We start from the raw sequence: 25,520 nt of genomic DNA, 5'->3' as shown, positions 1-25,520 counted from the left end.
ATGAAGAACTGCTCTCATCTCTCAATTCCTAATCCCCTGCTCTCCTCATCCTCCTTCCTTGATATCTCATCTGCATTTGGCACAATGAAGCCCTCCATCCTCATTAAAATGCTCCATGAGCGACCAGTGGACTTGCTTAGCTCATTCATAGCCAACCATTCCTGCAAAATCCTTGTGTGCCCTTTCTCCTCCCCTACTTCCTCCTCTACGTGTGGCGTCCCACAGCTCTCCATTCTTTTGCCATGCGTCTTTAACATATACATTTCCCTGCTGCAATGCTTCATTCCCTCATTCTGCCACAATTTCCAGTGCTATGCTGACGACACACAACTCTTCAGCAGAGTTCCTACTGACACACTTGCACTTTCATTCACCCGGACTGCCTCGCCGCCACCCTCGCCTAGTGCACTGAAAACAACCTCTTCTTTTACGGCATCCGAAGCAAAAGTCTCCCTATTTAAGCCCATGCAGCCTACTTCTTCCATTCACTGTGTCCTTCCTCCATGGGCTCACCCCCTGCCCTCTCATCTGAAGCAAGGAATCTTAGGGTGATCTATCTTAGCGTGATCTTCGACTCCCCCTTCCTTCATCCCTCATATTCTGGACATTGTCAAGCAGTCCCACTTTCAGCTCTTCCTTCTCAAAGTAAATGTACCCTTCCAGATCTTCCCCCAGAGATTCAATGTTGCCCGAGCTATGGTTCTCCTCAAGCTACACTACTGCAACAGCGTCCTCCTTATTGTTCCTTAGTCCACCCTGCGACCCCTCCAGTTTACCCAGATTAGGGCAGCAAGACTTATCATTGGCCTCAGGCACCGCAACTCCCCGGCACTGCAAAGCCTTCTGTGGCTCACAGTCTCAACACAGATTACATTGTAATCCCTGTGTATCATCGACAGGGCTATCTGGGGCCGGGTACCCCACTATGTTCAATGCTTCCTGATCAAATACTCCCCTTCCAGACTCCTGCGTTCCTCTGGCAACAACTCCCTGCATGTCCAGCACTTTGGTATAGGAAGGGCTGTTGGTGTATCCATTTCCTCTGTGTGCTGCCTTCTTTGTAATAGCCTCACTCTCCCTCTGCATCTTGAGCAGGACCTCCATAAATTCCCAATAATCCTCAAATCCTTTCTCTTCTCCTCTTCCTTCTCCCCCTCTCTTCTGTTCTAATCATACAGTAGCATGCCTGATGTGCAGGGCCTTATGTGTCCTCGAGGCACTGACCCCCCAAATGGATCATCAAATCAACTGTGTATATACTGCACTTGCTCACGCTCAGCATCACCACGGGGCATTGCACTTACGTTTATCTTTTATTTTCATAGCACTTCACCGCAATCTGGTCTCCATGAACAAATCCGACCCTTTTCCCTTGCCACTCTCCCCTGTACACTTGCAGGTTGTGTACACTCACAAGGCATGGTGGGTGTCTCTCCCCTCCAAGTTATTGTTATGAATTATCTCTGTTAGTAATTCATGATATGCCTTCCCCCTGTCCCCACCCTGTTGCTCTGTGTGCATTTCTAAACATTTGGGCCTAACACATGAACAATACATACGTTTATTAATAATGTGCGCCCATGACTGTGTTCAGTGCACTGTCCCAATGCTATGCAGGCGATGGCATGCATTATCATGTCATTGGTATTCTTCAAGGGGTGTACCAGCTTTTCGTTGCAATCTATTATCTGCATATGTGATGTCGTCACATTTTCATGGAGCATGTTGACTGATGCATGCATTGTGTATGTGCCATCGTCTGGTGAATGGGGATATGTGACATGCACATTTGCTGCATGTCATTGAGGGTGACAGGCAGTGTGGGGCATGTTCTTGTTTGTCAGTGTATGTGTTTTGTGTGTTTGATTTGCAGCAGTGTGCAGGTGTTTGTGCATGTGTGTTGGGACATATGTTGACGGTTGTCTTGTGAGTTGTTGTTTGCATGTGTTCTATGTCACTGAGGGGTGCCCGCGGGTCTTGAATGTTTTGGTGCAGGGATGCGTTAGCTGCACTATGTTTCTATGTTTCAGTTTGTTCTGTGTCTGCAGATCCTTCCATCAGGGAATGAAGGCTGTTTCATGGGAGGAAATGTGACTGTCAGCTGCATTCCAGGGGGACAGGTAGGATGTTCATTTATATTGCTTGTTATGGAATGTTGAGGAACTTGCGTGTCAATACTGCAATAAGGACATGTTTGTGTACATCATACACAATCCTGGACATGTGTGCATATATTAGCAATTGTGCTTGTTGCAGTTTGTGTACATGTGAATAGTGGAGGCCATGTATGTCTTGCAGCTCAGAAATGGTGTTTCTGGATGTATCGATGCTTACACATTTGACCAGTATGTTAGCTAGTCAGACACTCCGCAGCAGAAGCGGACCCCTACTGTGGTTATGGTGCACAGGATAATTATCCTTTTACATTTCATATGTGATGGTTTTGGTGACCCAGAGGTGATTTAAGTGATTGGTTGGCATGGTGGTTGTGGTGTGCTCCCTCTTTAATGTGTGTCTTTTGGAAACACAAGATGAAAGGTCTTTTAGTTCTAAGGGATGCACACGATTTAGCACTTGCATGGGCACTTTCTCATGGTGTGTTAGTGGACACAGTGGACTGGCCCATACTCATCATTAAATGGCACCTGGGATGTAGCAGGATCGTGTGCACTCCAAAGGGGAAGGTTTTTAGGTGAAATACAATTGCACAAGCTGGGTATGTGCAGCCTCTCCACGTGCCCTTTGCCCAGCCATACTCAAGCGGTGGGCCTGTGGGTATGGAAGGGTTGCCACGACCATGTCCACCGGCATGCCACGCTGTGTTGCAACATTGTGCAGGACACATTCTGCCACAATGATCCTGCAGCCTACTGATGGTGCATATAGAAACACACCACCAGAGTGGTCATGGGAGCGGAAACGTGACTGGAATACTCCGAATGGGCGCTCCACTATGCCCCGAGTCGCAATATGGGCAGTGCTGTATCTCCCCTCGGCAGATGTGTTGGGGTTGCGTATGGGCGTCATCATGTATGTGCTCAGAGGGTAGGCACTGTCCCCTGTAGAGGTGAGAATGGTTGTCATTGTCATTTGTTGACGTGTCTATTTGTCTGTGTGCAACATGCATGCATGTGCATGGCCATTCATACTCACCGTTGTGTTGCTATGCTTCCCAGCTTCTAGGGCCCAGTGTATGGGAGACATCCTGAAGATGTAACTATCATGTGTGCTACCAGGATAGTTGGCATACACTTCAGTGATGATGCCCTTGGCATCACACACAAACTGAACATTGATGGAGTGCCAGTGTTTCTGATTGCAGTAGATGTACTCTGTTGCTCTGTAGAGCAACATGGGTGCAATCAATGGAACCTAGCACTTTTGGGAAGTGCGCCACCCTATAAAAATCCTGGACGACTGCTTGCCTTTCTGCAGGTGTTCTGGGCATATAGATATGCCAGCGGACAGAAGGACATGCAGTTATTATTGCCAACACCTGGTGTAGGCAACATGACTGCGTGGTCTGTGAAATGCCACCAACTATGGCTGTGGTCCGCTGGAATGAGCCAGTGGCCAAAAAATGCAGTACAGTGAGTACCTTTTGCAAGGGTCTCAGTGCTTGGGAGCACAGCGTGGGTGATGTGAGGTCATCTTCCCACTCCGTGACCAGGTCTAGGATGCTATGGGGGGAGAACCTATACCTGGCTTAGACCTGGTTGTCAGTCATCCCGAAAAGGTTTGGTCCTTGGGTGGAAGATCCGGGCCCTGGCCATCCTCCTCCTCCTACGATTTCCCACGATCCCTGCTGCAACAAACCGTACATTCATTGTGGCAGTATACTTGCGTTCGATGATGGCACCTGGTTTTTATGCATTTTTTGTATGCGCGTTGACGTTTGCACCTGCTATCGCGTGGCATAGGTGTGTCAGGATTCGCATATACTTTTTCACACCCCAGCGATCCCTGGTCAATTCCATCAATACGGTCGTTTTTTTTTCGGACATATGGGCAATGTGATTATTTGACGTTGAATGTCCCCGTAACACCCACATTTTCGCTTGTTCTTCCTCATTCAACGTGTTCCGCCCCCTTTTTAGTTGGCTGCGCAGGCCCGGCCGGCCCTTTGCTTGCAGTCTCGCGCAAGGCCTTCCTGGTGTCCCTGTGACGTGTTGGACCAGCACAGATTCCTCCAAAGTCCCAGGTAAGCCCCGCGCATTGTTTTCCATGAATCGACGAACAAGGACTTGCGCGATTTTGCGTGCAAGTCCCTGATTTTCTGCGTAAATAAATCCATGAAGCAGGCCCACAGTCTCCTATATCCTACAGCATGGACCTATGTGCACGCATGCCCCCTGAAAGCTGCAGAAGGCATGCCAGCCACGCCTGTGACTGCGGTGACTGCAGGCATGCAGCAATCAGGCAGGAAACACAGCAGCAACATTCTGCCGAGATGCTCCCCAGCGACCAGCGTTAGGGCAGTGCTTCTGGCTGGACCCTGTGGCCATCCACTGCTTCGTCCTCCGTCTACACACGAAAAGGGGCACGTGCCAGGGTGCTTAGACAGTGCCTTCCTGCCACACATGCCCGTGCACATGAATACACCACTTCCCCAGAAGTCCATGGTGGACACAATGTCTCATAAAGCGCCCATGGGGTCGAGTGGATGCGGGGGAGCCTCTGCCCCTCTCCCCAGGGGGGGTGGAGGGGAGGGTCTACGACGTGTCCGAAAGAGACCTGCACTGAGTGAAGCACGGACCGGGGGACACGATCTGCCAGTCAACATGCACTTTTATGCTGAGAACACAGGGTGTTTTGCTAGTGCGGTTCCTCCAGACAGTCAATGGGTGTCCAGGCAGCTGGAAGGGTGGTCGGATGGAGGGACGGATGGATGAATGGATCGGCACCAGGTGTAGTATTTGCTGGACGTCTCCTGAGCCCTTGTGCTGCCCCTGGCCTATGCCCTGGGATGAGGGGACGTGTTCCGAGACCAGCCTCCCTGCACACGCTCAGGATATCCTGCCCCCCCCCCCCCCGCGCCCCCAGGGCGAGGGCTTCTGAGCTATGCAAACACGTGCACTGCTGGGCATGACGCTGGGGTTCACCGGGGGCAGGAAAGGGAGGCCGGGCCGGGGTCATTTAAAGGCCCAGGAGGCCGCATCCAGCATCCAGTCAGGTGACGAGCAGAGCCCTTCCCTGCAGGAACAGATCCTCGCGCCCTCTGGAGAAGCCCCCCGCCTGCCCCCCACTGCCAGGATGGACCCCAAGGCAGCAGCCCTCTCCCTGGTGCTGGTGCTGACCGCCCTGGCGACCACTGTCCCGGAGGTAAGAGCTGCCCTGGGGTACGAGTAGATAGAATCCAGGGGCGACCCTTATGTTGCATGAGGTAGGACTTAGTGTGAATTCTCATCACGAGCTGCACGAGGCCAGACCCCGCCCACAGATTCAGAATAAGAGGGTTCCATTTGTCATGTGGGGGTCCACGTTCTGTCCGGGTGGGTTCCCCAAAGGTGTGCCACAAGCGCCCCACTGCCCCCTCCCATCCGACCCACAAGGGGGTGTGGGGAAGGGTGTATAAGCGGTGTGAAGGGGGGGGGGGGACAGGAACAGTGTTAAAATAATAGGGCAGGTGGGAAAATGTCATTGGGTTTTTACAAGAAAAAAATCTGCACATTTTTTTTTTAAAAAAAAGAGTCGAAAAATGAACGCTCTAAATAACTTATCTTTGCGTGTGTGGCATTATTCGGGTACTTTTGGTGCCCACCTCCCACAGTGTCACACGTGTACAGGGCTCAGAAAGGGCTGTATATATATTGGGGGAAATCATTTGGAACTGGGGTGCAAAGCCGTTGTTGCAGGGTCCCCGGGCAGCTCTATCGTCGCCCCCGCCATTCTATAGTAGCAAAAACAGCTATGAGAATATCTCGCCAGCCAGAGTGACGCTCGTTGGACTCGATGCCAATATATGCCCCCCCCTCTCTGTTTAAACGGTCTCATTCGCCAGGGGGCGTCCGTTTACACGGGGCCGCCCCGTTCTTTCTAGGACTTGAAAGCCCTCTCTGTTTAAACGGTCTCATTCGCCAGGGGCCGTCCGTTTACACGGGGCCGCCCCGTTCTTTCTAGGACTTGAAAGCATAAGACAAGCCAGCTTCAAATGCAGGCGGCCAGTCCTGTTTAAATGCAGGAGGCCAGTCCTGTTTATAGCAGGCGGCCAGTCCTGTTTAAATGTATGAAGCCAGTCCTGTTTAAATGCAGGCGGCCAGTCCTGTTTAAATGCAGGAGGCCAGTCCTGTTTATAGCAGGCGGCCAGTCCTGTTTAAATGTATGAAGCCAGTCCTGTTTAAATGCAGGCGGCCAGTCCTGTTTAAATGCAGGAAGCCAGTCTTGTTTAAGTGCCATTGTTTCCATTATTTCAAGAGGGTTTATCCATTTAAACGTGACTGGCCTTATGCATTTCCACAGGGCTCGTGCCCATCACCTAGACGGAACTGGCCTCATACATTTTAAGAGGACAGGCCCCAATCATGCCAGTGCCACATGTTGCTGTCATTAAAACAGGATTGGCCTCGTGCATTTCACCAAAGCCTGTCCCATCATTTAAACAGGACGGGCCTCATTCACGTTAGCACGAATTGCAGCATGATTTTAAAGAATTTCCAATCATTCAATCAGGACTATCTTCATTCATTTCAACACAACTTATCCCATCCTCTGAACATAGCTTGTCCCATCCTTTTGACACGACTTATCCCATCCCTTTAACATGGCTTGTCCCATCCTTTTAGCATGGCTTTTCCCATCCTTTTACCTTGGCTTGTCCCATCCTTTTAACACGACTTATCCCATCCTTTCAACATGGCTTGTCCCAACCTTTTGACACGACTTATCCCATCCCTTTTACCCGGCTTGTCCCATCCTTTTAGCATGGCTTGTCCCAACCTTTTAACATGGCTTGTCCCAACCTTTTAGCATGTCTTGTCCCGTCCCTTTAACACACACTTATCCCATCCTTTTAACATGGATTGTCCCATCCTTTAACATGGCATGGCCCATCCATTTAGCATGGCCTGTCCCATCCTTTTTAACACGACTTATCCCATCCTTTTAACATGGCTTGTCTGATCCTTTTAGCATGGCTTGTCCCATCCTTTTAACACGACTTAGCCCATCCTTTTAACATGGCTTGTTCCATCCTTTTAACATGGCTTGTCCCATCTTTTTAACACTTAGCCCATTCTTTTAACATGGATTGTCCCATCTTTTAGCATGGCTTGTCCCATCCTTTTAACACGACTTATCCCATCCCTTTAACATGGCTTGTCCCATCCTTTGAACATGGCTTGTCCCATCCTTTTGACACGACTTATCCCATCCCTTTAACATGGCTTGTCCCATCCTTTTAGCATGGCTTGTCCCATCCTTTTGACACGACTTATCCCATCCCTTTAACATGGCTTGTCCCATCCTTTTAGCATGGCGTGTCTCATCCTTTTAACACGACTTATACCATCCTTTCAACATGGCTTGTCCCAACCTTTTGACACGACTTATCCCATCCCTTTAACATGGCTTGTCCCATCCTTTTAGCATGGCTTGTCCCATCCTTTTAGCATGGCTTGTCCCATCCTTTTAACACGACTTATCCCATCCTTTCAACATGGCTTGTCCCAACCTTTTGACACGACTTATCCCATCCCTTTTACCCGGCTTGTCCCATCCTTTTAGCATGGCTTGTCCCATCCTTTTAACATGGCTTGTCCCAACCTTTTAGCATGTCTTGTCCCGTCCCTTTAACACACACTTATCCCATCCTTTTAACATGGATTGTCCCATCCTTTTAACACGACTTATCCCATCCCTTTAACATGGCTTGTCCCATCCTTTTAGCATGGCGTGTCTCATCCTTTTAACACGACTTATACCATCCTTTCAACATGGCTTGTCCCAACCTTTTGACACGACTTATCCCATCCCTTTAACATGGCTTGTCCCATCCTTTCAACATGGCCTGTCCCAAACTTTTAGCATTTCTTGTCCCTTCCTTTTAACACAACTTATCCCATCCTTTTAACATGGATTGTCCCATCCTTTTAACAAGGCATGGCCCATCCTTTTAGCATGGCCTGTCCCATCCTTTTAACACGACTTATCCCATCTTTTTAACATGGCTTGTCCGATCCTTGTAGCATGGCTTGTCCCATCCTTTTAACACGACTTAGCCCATCCTTTTAACATGTCCTGTCCCTTCCTTTTAACATGGCTTGTCCCATCTTTTTAACACTTGGCCCATCCTTTTAACATGGATTGTCCCATCTATTAGCATGGCTTGTCCCATCATTTTAACACGACTTATCTATCCTTTAACATGGCTTATCCCATCCTTTTAACATGGCTTGTCTGATCCTTTTAGCATGGCTTGTCCCATCCTTTTAACACGACTTAGCCCATCCTTTTAACATGGCCTGTCTCATCCTTTTAACATGGCTTGTCCCATCTTTTAGCATGGCTTGTCCCATCCTTTTAACACAACTTACCTATCCTTTAACATGGCATGGCCCATCCTTTTAGCATGGCTTGTCCCATCCTTTTAACACGACTTAGCCCATACATTTAATATGGCCTGTCCCATCCTTGTAACATGGCTGGTCCCATCATTTTAACACTTAGCCCATCCTTTTAACATGGATTGCCCCATCTTTTAGCATGGCGTGTCCCATCCTTTTAACACGACTTATCCCATCCTTTTAACATGACTTGTCCGATCCTTTTAGCATGGCTTGTCCCATCCTTTTAACACGACTTAGCCCATCCTTTTAACATGGCCTGTTCCATCCTGTTAACATGGCTTGTCCCATCTTTTTAACACTTAGCCCATCCTTTTAACATGGATTGTCCCATCTTTTAGCATGGCTTGTCCCATCCTTTTAACACGATTTACCTATCCTTTAACATGGCTTATCCCATCCTTTTAACATGGCTTGTCCAATCCTTTTATCATGGCTTGTCCCATCCTTTTAACGCGACTTAGCCCATCCTTTTAACATGGCCTGTCCCATCCTTATAACATGGCTTTGCCCATCTTTTTAACACTTAGCCCAACCTTTTAACATGGATTGTCCCATCTTTTAGCATGGCTTGTCCCATCCTTTTAACACGACTTACCTATCCTTTAACATGGCTTGTCCCATCCTTTTAACATGGCTTGTCCCCTCCTTTTAGCATGGATTTCCCTACAGTTGAACGGGATTTGCCCCATTCGTGTACACTGGACGCCTCTCGCCCATTCCTTGAATGGGCAGAACTCATCCATATGAAAGGGGCAGGTACTTTGGGCAGTGAGAGGACATTTCAAGCACTCATGTAGTCTGCACTCCGGGGGTACTACAACTGTCAGAATGCTTATGGCGGGTCTATGCCAGGAGTTATTGACTGCATTTCAAGCATTCTGATTGGCTAACGAGTGCCGGCAGTAATGCATACAGCCTGATGATGAGAGCTCAGGAGGAAGGGGGAAAGGTCCTGTGCTTGCAGGATTCCTCCAGAGTCCTGTGCTTGCAGGATTCCTCGAGAGTCGTGTGCGCATTGTAGGATTCCTCCAGAGTCCTGTGCTTGCAGGATTCCTCCAGAGTCCTGTGCTTGCAGGATTCCTCCAGAGTCCTGTGCTTGCAGGATTCCTCCAGAATCCTGTGCTTGCAGGATTCCTCCAGAGTCCTGTGCTTGCAGGATTCCTCGAGAGTCCTGTGCGCATTGTAGGATTCCTCCAGGGTCCTGTGCGCATTGCAGGATTCTTCTAGAGTCCTGTGCTTGCAGGATTCTTCCAGAGTCCTGTGCTTGCAGGATTCCTCCAGAGTCCTGTGCTTGCAGGATTCCTCCAGAGTCCTGTGCTTGCAGGATTCCTCCAGAGTCCTGTGCGCATTGTAGGATTCCTCCAGAGTCCTGTGCTTGCAGGATTCCTCCAGAGTCCTGTGCGCATTGCAGGATTCCTCCAGAGTCCTGTGCACATTGCAGGATTCCTCCAGAGTCCTGTGCATATTGTAGGATTCCTCCAGAGTCCTGTGCTTGCAGGATTCCTCCAGAGTCCTGTGCTCTCAGGGTTCCTCCAGAGTCCTGTGCTCTCAGGGTTCCTCCAGAGTCCTGTGCTTGCAAGATTCCTCCAGAGTCCTGTGCGCATTGCAGGATTCCTCCAGAGTCCTGTGCTTACAGGATTCCTCCAGAGTCCTATGCGCATTGCAGGATTCCTCCAGAGTCCTGTGCGCATTGCAGGATTCCTCCCGAGTCCTGTGCGCATTGCAGGATTCCTCTAGAGTCCTGTGCTTTCACGATTCCTCTAGAGTCCTGTGCTTGCAGGATTCCTCCAGAGTCCTGTGCACATTGCAGGGTTCCTCCAGAGTCCTGTGCTTGCAGGATTCCTCCACAGTCCTGTGCGCATTGCAGGGTTCCTCCAGAGTCCTGTGCTTGCAGGGTTCCTCCAGAGTCCTGTGCGCATTGCAGGATTCCTCCAGGGTCCTGTGCGCATTGCAGGATTCCTCCAGAGTCCTGTGCGCTTTGCAGGGTTCCTCCAGAGTCCTGTGCTTGCAGGATTCCTCCAGAGTCCTGTGCTTGCAGGATTCCTCCAGAGTCCTGTGCTTGCAGGGTTCCTCCAGAGTCCTGTGCTTGCAGGGTTCCTCCACAGTCCTGTGCGCATTGCAGGGTTCCTCCAGAGTCCTGTGCTTGCAGGATTCCTCCAGAGTCCTGTGCGCATTGCAGGATTCCTCCAGGGTCCTGTGCGCTTTGCAGGATTGTTCCAGAGTCCTATGCTCTCAGGGTTCCTCCAGAGTCCTGTGCTCTCAGGGTTCCTCCAGAGTCCTGTGCTTGCAAGATTCCTCCAGAGTCCTGTGCGCATTGCAGGATTCCTCCAGAGTCCTGTGCTTACAGGATTCCTCCAGAGTCCTATGCGCATTGCAGGATTCCTCCCGAGTCCTGTGCGCATTGCAGGATTCCTCTAGAGTCCTGTGCTTTCAGGATTCCTCTAGAGTCCTGTGCTTGCAGGATTCCTCCAGAGTCCTGTGCACATTGCAGGGTTCCTCCAGAGTCCTGTGCTTGCAGGATTCCTCCACAGTCCTGTGCGCATTGCAGGATTCCTCCAGAGTCCTGTGCACATTGCAGGATTCCTCCAGAGTCCTGTGCATATTGTAGGATTCCTCCAGAGTCCTGTGCTTGCAGGATTCCTCCAGAGTCCTGTGGTCTCCGGGTTCCTCCAGAGTCCTGTGCTCTCAGGGTTCCTCCAGAGTCCTGTGCTTGCAAGATTCCCCCAGAGTCCTGTGGGCATTGCGGGATTCCTCCAGAGTCCTGTGCTTGTAGGATTCATCCATAGTCCTGTGCTCTCAGGGTTCCTCCAGAGTCCTGTGCGCATTGCAGGGTTCCCCCAGAGTCCTGTGCTTGCAGGATTCCTCCACAGTCCTGTGCGCATTGCAGGGTTTCTCCAGAGTCCTGTGCACATTGCAGGGTTCCTCCAGAGTCCTGTGCTTACAGGATTCCTCCAGAGTCCTATGCGCATTGCAGGATTCCTCCAGAGTCCCGTGCGCATTGCAGGGTTCCTCCAGAGTCCTGTGTGCATTGCAGGATTCCTCCACTGTCCTGTGCGCATTGCAGGGTTCCTCCAGAGTCCCGTGCTTGCAGGGTTCCTCCAGAGTCCTGTGGTCTCCGGGTTCCTCCAGAGTCCTGTGCTTGCAAGATTCCCCCAGAGTCCTGTGGGCATTGCAGGATTCCTCCAGAGTCCTGTGCTTGCAGGATTCCTCCAGAGTCCTGTGCTCTCAGGGTTCCTCCAGAGTCCTGTGCGCATTGCAGGGTTCCCCCCAGAGTCCTGTGCTTGCAGGATTCCTCCACAGTCCTGTGCGCATTGCAGGGTTTCTCCAGAGTCCTGTGCGCATTGCAGGGTTCCTCCAGAGTCCTGTGCTTACAGGATTCCTCCAGAGTCCTATGTGCATTGCAGGATTCCTCCAGAGTCCCGTGCGCATTGCAGGATTCCTCCAGAGTCCTGTGCTTTCAGGGTTCCCCCTGAGTCCCGTGCTTGCAGGATTCCTCCACAGTCCTGTGCGCATTGCAGGGTTTCTCCAGAGTCCTGTGCGCATTGCAGGGTTCCTCCAGAGTCCTGTGCGCATTGCAGGGATCCTCCAGAATCCTGTGCGCATTGCAGGATTCCTCCAGAGTCCTGTGCGCATTGCAGGGTTCCTCCAGAGTCCTGTGCTTGCAGGATTCCATGGAGTCCTGTGCTTGCAAGGTTCCTCCAGAGTCCTGTGCGCATTGCAGGGATCCTCCAGAATCCTGTGCGCATTGCAGGATTCCTCCACAGTCCTGTGCGCATTGCAGGGTTTCTCCAGAGTCCTGTGCGCATTGCAGGGTTCCTCCAGAGTCCTGTGCGCATTGCAGGGATCCTCCAGAATCCTGTGCGCGCTGCAGGATTCCCCCAGAGTCATGTGTGCATTGCAGGATTCCTCCAGAGTCCTGTGCGCACTGCAGGATTCCCCCAGAGTCCCGTGCGCATTGCAAGGTTCCTCCAGAGTCCTGTGCGCAAAGCTGTGGTTCTGCGTTTATCTGAGCCTCGTCGGCCGTGCACTGGGCTGAACTCCCACCGCTGCGCTCATGCACTCTGCAAGGCTGGGCCTGCCTGGTGCCCACCAGGCCAGCGCAGCGTCCGCACGAGGAATCATGGAGCGGGAGTGTCGGTGGCAGGTCATGTGTAGGCCAACATCCAAGTGCTCCCTTCAGGGTCCAATAACACAAGCATTTGCAAAGCCAAAAGTTTGGCACTTATGATAGAAGTCTACGCTGTCAATTCGGCAACATGCTCACATCCAGTCTGTAAACCACGCGGTCCATACTATACCCCCCCCCAAACCTCCCCTTTAACAATAGCAGGTGTACACATTTTAGTTCGTTTACATGTTGTGGATACTGTAGAGGTGTAGGGTTAATTCAAGGTTGTTTGCCTCCTCTCTTTAAAATGCTGTTCCTTCTGTTATTGCGTGTCTGTGTTTTTGGAATTAATGACACTGACATTGTCTGAAATGGCGTAATATGAATTTAAAGTACTGTTTAGTTATTAATGAATCTAATTGATTTGCTGAAATATGCACCTGGTGAATTGAAGGGAAAACATCCAAACAATGCCAACAGCATGCGTGCCCCTCACGCCCCACCTCTCTCTGGGCTACACTTCCCATGCCAATAGTTGCGGCCTACAGGCAGCGCTTTAAGTGCCCTTTAATTGCCCATTTTTGATTCCAGAGCGCTCAAGTTTGAAGTGGCCATCCGTGAAAAGGCCGCCCGTCCTGTTTGTTCCCTTTGGTTACCAGAATTCAGTACTGGCGGGCCTTTGCGCAGCTCACACATGGTCATGTGAAACTTGGCAGCGCTGTAATTCCGGCCGCCCTCCCACATTGAGAGACAAATGTCCGCGTGGACTGCGATATCCGGGAGCCCAACGGAAAGTATTTCGAGTTGCCTCTCTACTAGCCCCCAGCCATTCCACCGTCAGCCCCCCCATTCCACTCTCTAAAACAGGGCAAACTGAAAACAAAAGGAGTCACTGGAACGACTTCAGGAAATGTTATGGGAAATGCACGGCTGTGGCAAGTGGCCACTCAAAATGCAGCCGCAGAGAAAGGTGTGCACTAGAAATAGAGTGTACAACACACAGAAAACACACGTGGAAAGCTGAAGCGCCACCTTCTGGCCCTAACTAAAATAAAGTGGGGGGCTCTGACATACTCAACGGGAAGCGTCATCACAGGAAGTGAACAAAACCTGAAGTGAAATATACACATTTCTTTTAATTTGTCCTTCCCAACTGTAGAAAAAGCACAGGACAAATAAGCATTTGCCAGGAGAGCCGATTTTCTAATCACATTGCTAAGTATTAAAGGTGTGCACCTTTTATTTAGAACCCTCTGTAACATGAACATGTTCTATATAGCAGAATGCCAATATGAGACGTTCCATAGACTTCAGATGACAGATTCCTTTGGTCTTGAGAGTAAGGCCCTGGCTCATAGCCGCACAATCAAGATTCGATTCCCGGCCGTGGGACTGTTTTTTTCAAGTGTGGGCAGCAAATTATTATTATTTTTAAGATAAACAGGGTGGCAGGAAAAGTGGGAGGAGGCTATCCACCCGGGTGTATGCTCCACTTGTGCCCTGATTTTAACGTAGGCCAGCTGGGCGCAGGCCAGGGGGTCCTCAGTCATCAAGGTTGCCCAGTGCTTCCATGAAATGTCCACAGATTCATCCCAGCGAGTCACAATATCTTAATATCCCACTGTGATGTCACAACTCATCTCTTATGGCATTAGTAACCTGTTCGACAGGTTACACATGGGGTAACTGCCCGGTAGCCTGAGGCAAAGGCCCGAGCGAAGCAAGGGCGTAAAATGAGGGCACTGGGACGTTACCCCCGGTACAGCACTTGGAAGCGGTTACTAACGCCATTTGCACCTCGAGTAACCAAGGCGGTAACACAGGGTGCTGGTAGCAGGTCTTTTCTAAGAATTAATGGGGCGTCCGGTTCATTCATAGAAAAAAACTGTTCAAAGATGACCACCACAGAGATGGAAAGTGGGGTCCTTACGGAGCCCCTCTTCTATTTCCGTTGCAGCCGGCAAATGGAGATGGTGAGAAGCAGTGGCAGCGGTGAGTGCCGCTGCTGCCACAATCAGGTACATTGGGCTAGGGATGGAGGTTGGGGATATAAAAAAAAAGGAAACAGAGGGTGGGGAGAAGATGGCGGTCCGGGGCAGCAGAGGCAGCATGTGGGTTTCAGCCAAGAAGCAAGGAACCTGATTGGCTGCTCAACCCGGCCCGGGAGCTAAAGTAAGTTCATACCGTTGAGAAGTTATGTCAATTCTTATTAGCACTCAGGGGGCTCAACACGTGACCTGAATCTCCTGATCCACTAATCCACGGCTGCTTGTACCCACCAGTGTCCCTTCCCTCTCCACCCCCCCTCTGCTGCTCCCCCATCCCCACAACCTCCAGCTCTACTCATGACCTCCATTTCTCCTCACTGTTGGGGGTGTGTCCTGGCCCCCATGCGGTCCCGTAAGCCCCCACCCTGTAAGGACCACACACGACACACGTCCTTACAGTTCGGGCTTCCCGGTCGCTCTGCTGCGGCCGGGAACGCCCTGTTTATTTATACAGCACGCGGCGCCATGCAACATCACACCGCCGCGTGCACGTCCCGTCACGGGGCAGCGCCACACTCCTCCTTTTTCGGGAGGACACACAAATGCTTGCCTAACACCCCTTTAATGTCAGCCACCCGGATCCCTTCACTCAGGTTGACCAACCAACTGTCCCAGCATGTAATCACTGAGGTAAGCGGGTTTCCCTCGCCCAGCCCTCTGGGGGTACCTCCCACTTACCTCCGGCACGGAAAGTCCATCGGCAGACGTCCCCCGGACAGGGTACCCAGGTGTGCTGGAGGGAACTCCTCCATCTTCCGGTATTTCCACTAAGTCCGGCTCCCGCGGCGGTTCAGTTCCTGGATCACCCAGTTTCTTGAAGAAGCTGACATTCCGGGTGATGGCAGATCTTCCGTCCGAGGCCGTCACCATGGACCCCTTTACAGCCACAACATCCAATGGCTCCGGCTCATAGGGGAGTGAGAGCTTTCCATGGGGGTGTCGATTACGGATGAGGACTTTGTCCCCCGGCTCGAGCCGCTGGTGTTGGAGACCCCTTCGCAGGTTCTCCTGTTCAATCCTCACCTGCCGGTCTACCTCGACCTGTTGATTGTCAATCACCCCAGGCTCCTTCTCCCCGACCTCAGGTAGTAGACCCCTGGGGCAATGCTTGAACAGGGCTTCAGCTGGAGCCACCCCCGTTGATGCATGTGGGGTGGTGCGGTACACCCGCAGGAACTGGTATAGGGCTCGTTGGAGTGGCTGTCCTTGTCCCTGGGCGATCCTGAATGTCTTGTTCAGCGTCCGCATCAGTCTTTCAGCATCTCCATTTGACCTGGGCCACAACGGAGACACCTTCTTATGCTGGACCCCGCAGCTCTCCATGAGTTCGGAGAACCGCTCACTCTGAAATGGTGATCTGTTGTCCGAGCACAGGGTGTGAGGGAATCCATGGGCCGCGAACACTTTCTCCACGGCCACGACCACGTGCTCGAAGGCCACGACTCAAAGAACTCCACCTCCGGATACCGTGAATATTCGTTGACAATTACAAGGAAATGGGTGCCTATTGACGTTGACCCAAAGTCTGCATGGACGACCTCCCAGGGCCGCGTGACTCGGGGCATTGCTTCGATGGCCGGCTTTCGCTGCAGAGGAGACGCCGCCTGGCACCATACACAGGCTGCCACGAAGTCATCCACCCTCTGCTCCAGTTCGGGGAACCAGACCTTCAGCCGCAGCCTGGCCTTGGCCTTTGCAGCGCCGTGGTGTCCATGGTGGGCCAAGGTGATCACGTCCTTCACCTTGGACTGGGGGACCACTATCCGGTCACCTCAGAGCAGCAGGCCCGACGCTGAGAAGGACAATTCCTCCTTGACCTTCCATAGTTACTCAAGGCCTGTCTTGGCCTCCTGAGTCCGCCCCGCCAACGCTTCCAGGACAGACTTCCAGGAGTCCTGTTGCATGGAGTGCTTTAGGATCCAGAAGCACTCGTCCTCAGCCGCTGCCGCCTCCAGTTCTGACAGGGGCATTGCGTTCGGCGTGGCCGCCTCCACCACAATTCGGACGTGATCATCGGCCTCCTCCGCACAGGTGTCATACTCATCTCCCCCACGCACTCCCAGATGTCTGGAGAGATAGTCCGCTGCGTTATTGGCCCCCGGCCGATACACCAGGGTGACCCCGTACTCGAGGAGAGCGAGCATCCACCTCTCGATTCTGGCCAGTGGTGCCAGAATGGGAAGCAGGGGCTTGTGGTCGGTCACCACCGTCACTGGACGCCCCAAGACATAGAGCCGAAAATGCCTGCAGCCCCAGAAGACCGCCAGCGCTTCCCGCTCAATCTGTGAATATCTTTGTTCAGTTTCGGAGTGCGCTTTGCTGGCGTATGCCACTGGCCGGATACTCCCGTCCCGATCCACCTGGGTCAGCACGGGACCCAGGCCAAAGGGACTGCCGTCCACAATGATCCCCGATGTCAGCGCCGGGTCGAAGAACGCCATGGTGTCCTCAGCTGTCAGGGCGCTCTTGATGTCCTCAAAGGCCGCTTGCTCGAGTGGGCCCGAGTGCCAGGCTGACTCCTTCTTCGTCAGAGCCCGGAGTGGTTCAGACTTAGAGGCGAGATTTTGGATGCAACGCCCACAGTAGGTTACCATGCCGAGGAAGCTCCACACGTCAGACACAGACTCGGGGGGCTGTGCCTTCTTGATATCTTGGACTTTCCTCAGGTCTGGCGACACCTCCTTGAAGACAAAACCGAAGAACTTGATGGAAGGGCGCAGGAACTCACATTTGTCCCTGTGAAGGGTGAGGCCTAGCGATTGCAGTCTCTCAAAGGTCTTCCCCAGCTTTCTCAGATGGTCCACCTCAGTCCTTGCGAACACCAAAAGGTCATCGCTGATGTTTAGGACACATCCAGATCTGCGAGGGCGCCCCGAATAATGTTCTGAAAAACATCTGCAGCCGATGACACCCCGAAGCTCAGTCTCTTATACCGGTATAGTCCTCGGTGCGTGGTGAATGTGGTGATATACCTGGACTCGGGATGGAGGACGACCTGATGATAGCCCGCTCAGAGGTCCAGTTTGGAAAAGAACCGAGCCCCTTGTACTTCCGCAATAATGTCATCGATGGTGGGGGTGAGATGCCGCTCCCTCTTGATGGCCTTGTTAGGCAGTCTCATATCTACACAGATCCGGACAGAGTCAGGTTGTTTGGGCTTCCTAGCCACAACAATCGGGGACACCCAGGGGGTCGGTCCCTCCACCTTCTCGATGATGTCGAGACTCACCAGGTTGTCCAGCTCCTTATCAACCTGCTCCCTCAGATGAAATGGCACCCTGCAGTGTTTCAGGTCGATGGGCTGCACAGAGTCATCGATGTGCAACCTCACCGGGTCACCGGTCATCCTTCCAATGCCATTGAAGAGGGCGGCATACTTGTCGAGCAGATCATTGATGTCCTCGAGGTATACTGAGTATGCAAAAGTGACAATTCCAAGAGCCTCGGCGGCGGCACAGCTCAGCAGAGTGTTGTTGCTTACGGACATCACATAGAACCGAGCTTTGATCTGCGAGCCCTCATGCTCCACCTTCGCCACGAAGGCACCGTCCAGCGGTATTGGTTCCAGTCCTCCAAACACAAATATCCTGGCTCTCGGCGTGAGTAGCTTCGGGGGGCGAGTCGAGAGCATCATAGTGTCCCCGGGCCATCACATTGACCGAGGCACCCGTGTCCACCAGCACCGGGACCGGTGAGTGATTGACCTCCACCACACACCTCGGTTGCCTCCTGGCCTTCCCTTTCAGGATCTCCACGCTGGAAACAAAGAAAATGTTCTCTTCCTCTTCCTCTTCCTCCTCGGCCTCGTCCACCTGGGCATCCTCCCCACCCTGGTCCACCTGGGCCACATTTGGTGGGCGGTTTTGGCGCGGGACCCACGTCTGAGCCGGGCCTCTCGGCACCATCACGGGCAGGGCTGCCTTGCACACTCTCGAAAAATGGTCAGGCAGGCCGCACCTACCACATGTCCTTACAGCCGCCAGACACTCTGTCGGGTGGGGGAGATCATACCCGTACTTCTGGCACGATTCCCCAGCTCTCCCCGCTCTGTCACGGGGTCACACACCAGGTCTTCTAACTCCTCTGCCACCACGCCACATGGCACACACCTCCACCGACTTTATTGAGAGGGACCCCACCTCCATCTTGGCTGCCCGAGCCTCCGCCACCTCATGGCACCGGCCTAGTTCCAGGATGCGGGGTAGAGTGATACCCGGCTCTCTCAGTACCTGCCTCCTGAGTTTGCCTGAGGAGCACGCCTGAATCAGCATCGTGCGCATCATGTCCTCTGGATCTCCCCATGCACAGCCCAGGGCGAGGCGACGTAGGCGACCATAGAAGATATTCAGTGTTTCATCGTTCTTTTGCTTGGCCGATAGCATGACAAATCTTTCATAGTCCATGTTGGCAAGGGGCAGAAAATGGGCCAGGAGTGCCGCCTTGGCCCCATCATAAGAGCCCATCCCTGCAGGAAGCGATTCAAAAATCTCCTGGACCGAAGGCCCTGCGGAGTACAGCATAGTTGCCACCCTGCTGTCGTCATCCGTTACTTGGGCTTCCCTGAAGTACATATCGAGGCACCCAACCCACCTCCTCCACCTGGGCCCCATGCTGGATGGTGGGCCCGATGCGTCAAATCCGGGGATGGGCTGCAGGGCTGCATGGGCACATGCTTGGGCCATGATGGGAAGTCCTTGCTGAGCAACTGGCTGTACCACCGGTGGCCCCTGAGGCACAGGAGCTTGACCACCTACTTGGACTTGAGGGGGTAGCTCTGGAGCCGCCACTGGATGTTGCACTGGAAGCACCGGAGCCTGAAGGACGTGCTGTTGAGCTGCCGCCCTGACCACCATCCTGGGGAAGCTGTGCGGCTGCAGGAGTCCCACCGCCTTGACCGCCAGAGTCACTCATGGGTTTGAGCGCACAGGCACCCCCACTTTGGAATCTGGGGGCCGCAACTCAATCACCCACCACCACCTCACAGTCTAGACACCCCCCACAGGCAAAGTAACAGTCCAACCTGGGGAGGGGATGGTGTAATCATGTCCTCAGCACTCCTAAGACTGCCACCAGAACTGAAGAAGTAGAAGAAAAACTTGCCAACTTGAGGATCCACCACTGCAGTAATCCACCCTGATGATGAAGGGGATGAAGAAGCACCATGCCCCTTCGCTGTAGCAAACACCCAGGGGTGTAGGAGTTCCAAAAATTAAGCGAAGAAAAAGAACTGGGCTAAACAGGCTCAGCCATTTTAGCCCTTCTCCTTGCTTTCACTCGACGTAGGAGGCCCAAATCTGGATGAAAATCCAAAAAACGGGCATGGGCGTGCAGGTTTGACTGCCTGCAAGCAGTATGTCCAAAAATTGGACCTGGATCACCTTCACCATCCAACCCGGAGCTTGGTGAAGTTCCACGGCCCTGCTGACAAAATGGCCGCCAGCCGCGTGTGCGATCCGCAGCCACGGCATGAAACGAAATGTCTGTGCGTTCCGTTTCAGGGAGAAAAATCCGGAATTCTTTCACCGCCGGGCTCGGGCATCCGCATCCACTCGTCGCCACTGTTGGGGGTATGTCCTTACCCCCATGTGGTCCCGTAAGCCCCCACCCTGTAAGGACCACACACGACACACGTCCTTACAGTTCGGGCTTCCCGGTCGCTCTGCCGCGGCCGGGAACGCCCCGTTTATTTATACAGCATGCGGCGGCGTGCAACATCACGCCACCGCGTGCGCATCCCGTCACGGGGCAGTGCCACACTCACCTGGTCTGCAGCGCTGCTCCAATGCACTGATGCAATGGAAGCTGAGAGTCATGGGGAGAGGGGGCGTATTTGGGGTGTCAGTGGGAGTCTGAAGAGAGCCCGCGGGCAATTGCCTACACATTGTGGGCCCTGGCCTGGCATGGCATAAGTGGAAACTGGAAACAGCATGATGTCACCTATAGGACAAGAAGGCATATGAAAGGATAGCAAAGCGTTTCACTCCCTCTTCACTTCCTCGCAGTTCTGCGCTGCCCAAGCCTCTCTCGTGGGGGAAATTAAGGCTGTTATATACAAGAATCTCTGATGCCCTGACTCGGTAGCGAAAATGTATGTTCTGTAAAATTAAGTGGTCCAAGAACAAGGCTGGGCCGGCGGAACAATAGCGCAATTCATGGTGACTGACCAGGGGGACTGACTTTGCATGCGGTACCATTTACCATTCCACCAGTCCTGAGCAACTAGACTTTTAGGAGCTGATTAACCAAAAAGTGTTCCCTTCAGCCCGCCAGACTCCTTGGATCTGAGAAAACAGGCCACATACCTTCTGACCAGTCCGACTGCAAACTAGAGATAAGAGACAACAGCTGTAACTTATTGTCCAGTGTAGAACTTTCCTATTGAGCTTTTAAACTGGGAAAGGTTCTTTATGGCTAGGAAAACGTGCACAAAGTTGCAGAGGCAGAATTCTTGCACCAGGGAACACAATACAAAAGGAAAAAAGACTCTAATCCCTGCAAATGGGGTTGAGCTAAACGCCTAGATGAGGGAACGGTGAGGAGACAGAACAGGGAAAGAGCGGGAGACGATGCATAACATTGTGGATCACTGTACACGTTCCAGAATGCAAATGTTCACCTGAAAAAATCCCAGTGTTTTTCCATTGTACTTTCATGACTTAATAACACCTAGCAAAAGAAAGTGTGTGAGTCACCTGCCTATAGTCATTGTTTGGCACATAACTGGAGCATGTGTTGTAGGTGTACTACTAACAAACACACAATGGGTTTAGACAAGTATTTGGCACAGTCTCAAGTACTGATCAGGTATTAGGGGGTGGAGGGATTAGACTAATGTTATGGCGCCTCTCATATGAGCCCCACTAGGTGAAATATCCCCAGACACACGAGGAAGGGCCAGGCTAGGCGTGTGAGGAGAACTTCAGAGTGGAAGTCATATATCCCAGAGTCCTGTGCGCTGCACGCTTGGTGTGCGCCTGTATCACGGATCCCGTGCTGTGCGTGTGTGACGCCATGTCGGCACGCAGCATGCCCTCCTGCCGTGCCCCGTGCACGCCTGTGTCACGGATCCCGCGCTGTGCGTGTGTGATGCTGTGTCGGCACGCAGCGTGCCCTCCTGCCACGACACATACACGCCTGCGTCATGGATCCCGCGCTGTGCGTGTGTGACACCATGTCGGCACGCAGCGTGCCCTCCTGCCGCGCCACGTGCACGCCTGTGTCACGGATCCCGCGCTGTGCGTGTGTGACACCGTGTCGGCACGCAGCATACCCTCCTGCCACGCCACGTGCATGCCTGTGTCAGCGATCCCGCGCTGTGCGTGTGTGACGCCATGTCGGCACGCAGCATGCCCTCCTGCCGTGCCACGTGCACGCCTGTGTCACGGATCCCGCGCTGTGCATGTGTGATGCTGTGTTGGCACGCAGCGTGCCCTCCTGCCACGACACATACACGCCTGCGTCATGGATCCCGCGCTGTGCGTGTGTGACGCCATGTCGGCACGCAGCGTGCCCTCCTGCCGCGCCACGTGCACGCCTGTGTCACGGATCCCGCGCTGTGCGTGTGTGACGCCGTGTCGGCACGCAGCATACCCTCCTGCCGCGCCACGTGCACGCCTGTGTCACGGATCCCGCGCTGTGCGTGTGTGATGCTGTGTCGGCACGCAGCGTGCCCTCCTGCCACGACACATACACGCCTGCGTCATGGATCCCGCGCTGTGCGTGTGTGACGCCATGTCGGCGCGCAGCGTGCCCTCCTGCCGCGCCACGTGCACACCTGTGTCACGGATCCCGCGCTGTGCGTGTGTGATGCCGTGTCGGCACGCAGCATACCCTCCTGCCACGCCATGTGCATGCCTGTGTCAGCGATCCCGCGCTGTTTGTGTTTGACGCCATGTCGGCACGCAGCATGCCCTCCTGCCGTGCCACGTGCATGCCTGTGTCACGGATCCCGCGCTGTGCGTGTGTGATTCTGTGTCGGCACGCAGCGTGCCCTCCTGCCACGACACATACACGCCTGCGTCATGGATCCCGCGCTGTGCGTGTGTGACGCCATGTCGGCACGCAGCGTGCCCTCCTGCCGCGCCACGTGCACGCCTGTGTCACGGATCCCGCGCTGTGCGTGTGTGACGCCGTGTCGGCACGCAGCATACCCTCCTGCCACGCCACGTGCATGCCTGTGTCAGCGATCCCGCGGTGTGCGTGTGTGACGCCATGTCGGCACGCAGCATGCCCTCCTGCCGTGCCACGTGCACGCCTGTGTCACGGATCCCGCGCTGTGCGTGTGTGACGCCATGTCAGCACGCAGCGTGCCCTCCTGCCGCGCCACTTGCACGCCTGCGTCACGCCGTCCGCCGACGGCGGAGGAGCGGGCCAAAGTCTGCGTGTTAAGGCCTGCGTCCATTTTACACTCTCCCTTCTTTTAGCTTTGTGGGTCTTTTGGGCTTTGGCCAAGTCGAGGGTTACTTTTCCCGATCATTGGTCAATGGGCCGGGAACCGCTACAATTTTCAGCCCCACACCCTCATCTGTTCTCCTGTTAAAGCCATAGCTCTCAACCATTTGTGTTGCAAAGGCGGTTAAAAACACCAGATTTTAGTTTTGGCGGGTGAGAGGCCCATTGAAACGAATGGGCGTGCTGGAGGCTTGGTGGGTGAGTCAGCTGTTTACAAGGCGGTGACACCCGCCAAAAGCGTGTGAGTTGAGAGCTATATAAAGCACCTAGCGCCACACAGTGAAGGGAAGTACTCCTGCAAAGAATGTCAACAGTCTTCCTGCAGAGCACCTTCAGAAGGAGGGATGCTTTTCATACTGGTATCCTGGGTCGTGGAAATGGAAAACATTTACCATGGTAGCTCAGCAGGTTGAGAGACGTTGCTGATATGTTATATATTCAAAACTGGTTGTTAATCATGTGACATTTTGCAATTCCTTATGAAGGGGATGGGTTGGGCGGGTCGCTTGCTTATATTCACGGCGTAGTTGGCGCTATTTCTGCCCCTGTTGTGAAAAGTTTGCACCCATGAACCCACAGTTTAATTTACTAAAAACGGCTGTATTTTGTATTTGTCTTTTATAAAGCGCCTTAAGCCAAAGCTCTGAACAGCACAACAGAAGCATTTGTGATTAACCAGTATGACAAACATATAACGTCTTTATAAATATAACCTGTAATGAAACACAAAGGGGCACACACATTACAGAGTATGTGTGGTTGTCTGACAGAAAAAAAGATTTAAAAGAAAACTAGTTAATGCAAGCAGCATTTTTCAGTTTGGAAAATACTTTTGTTTTTCTATGGAAGTGTGAAATGCACATTTGGAAAACAGCAGTGTGCCCAGCATGTAGAAAGCTTGCTTTCAACACTGATGCCCCCTCCCAGTTATATTCATGGCCCATTGATTCCGGGGGTGTCCCTTTCAGACCAGGAGAAAGAAAACAGGTTGCGCGAATAGAGACTGCAGAGGCATGAATAACAGCCAGTGAAAGGAGCACAGCGCAGATTAGATCAGCAAACTCCCAGCTTCCCTTGGTCAAGGCTGAGGCTGGCCGGGTCCTGAGATCCGGCCAGACATTTTATGCCGGATATCGGACCCAGCAAGATCCGGCCCATTGGGCAGCGCTGGCTATGCGCATTATATTTTATGTACAATGTACCTTTCACCTTCCTAGGTGGTTATATGTCCTATCCTTCTGGCCTGCCTCAAGTGCTCCGGTCATGTACATCCAGAGGATGCAATACTCCAGGGATACCAGAATGGGCCCCAAAACGACATTTGCAGCTATTGAGGCTCCTCCCTCAAAAGACGTGTACACGAGGACCGAGAACATATCCCTAACCCTGAGATGGGTACAAGAATCTGAGTATCGTCTGCATAGTTCATGCAGGTGATACCCTGGGAGTCCAGAGGCCGAATACTGGCTTTGTGAAGACATTGTAAAGGGTAGGGAACACACAAGGATCTTGCGGGTCGCCACAAGTGACTGGGGCTTATTCGGCAGATGCAGAGGATGAGAAAACCCATTGTTCTGTTAGTGAGGAAGGATGAGATGCAAGCGGTTGCTTCCTTAGAAATATGGGCTGCTATGGAGAGATGGGTGCAGTGGATTGAATGGTCAAACAAGTCAAAGGCAGCTGAGAGGTCTAACAATAAAAGAAGAGCCATTTTGCCGGCATCTTTGCTCTCATCCAGTTGGGTCTTTAGGTCCAGAACGTCTGATTCGGTGCCATTCCCTGGTCGAAACCCTGACTGAGGCAGGCCCAGGAGGTTATTGATTTCCAAGTGCGCCTGAATCTGTGGCTAAGCAGCTCTATCTAAGATTTGAAGGAGAAAAGGGACAGCTGTGATAGGACGGCAGTTGGTAGGGATGTTCATGTCTAATATAGGTTTCCTTAGACGCGGTAGGACCCAGGCATCTTTGAGATTAGTTGGGACTGTATTGGCAGAGAAAGAGGCATTAATAAGTGAGGAGACGAAAGGTGCAAGGGCTTCTGCGTAATCTTTAATAACTGAAGGAGGGCAGATATTTTCTAGGCATCGAGAAGGTTCAAGGCCTTTGATGATTTTGGTTACCTCTAGTTCTTGCCAGAGGTTTGAAGGTGAAAAGATGAATATTGAGATGGGCAGGAATGGGTGTAAAATCCGGTGAAATCCCAGTTGAGATCAGTTTATTTTTCTTTAATATGATCTTTTTTGGGAAGGATATTTTGCCGAGCAGGGCAGTTTGAATGTTTGTGCACCTGGTTGTGTCTTTGGTGGCAATTGTTGGAGAGGGGAATAGGAGATTCCAGCTCTCATAATAT

The 25,520-nt window shown here is 52.5% G+C and overlaps 1 protein-coding gene across 1 annotated transcript in view; it reads left to right on the top strand.

The window, feature by feature from the left end:
• The first annotated feature begins 5,191 nt into the window (after positions 1-5,191).
• STAB2 (stabilin 2) overlaps positions 5,192-25,520 on the top strand; it is a 1,783,079-nt gene continuing 1,762,750 nt past the window's right edge. Inside the window, exon 1 of the mRNA XM_069629923.1 lies at positions 5,192-5,322. Coding sequence (XP_069486024.1) covers positions 5,254-5,322 — 69 coding nt within the window. The 5' untranslated portion in view covers positions 5,192-5,253. The remainder of the gene's footprint in view (positions 5,323-25,520) is intronic.

Source organism: Ambystoma mexicanum, chromosome 12, assembly GCF_040938575.1.
Source record: "Ambystoma mexicanum isolate Mex_15411 chromosome 12, UKY_AmexF1_1, whole genome shotgun sequence".
Classification (NCBI taxonomy): Eukaryota; Metazoa; Chordata; class Amphibia; order Caudata; family Ambystomatidae; genus Ambystoma; species Ambystoma mexicanum.
The sequence above is the reverse complement of the archived record's forward strand: the minus strand, read 5'-3'. Positions and strand labels throughout refer to the sequence as shown.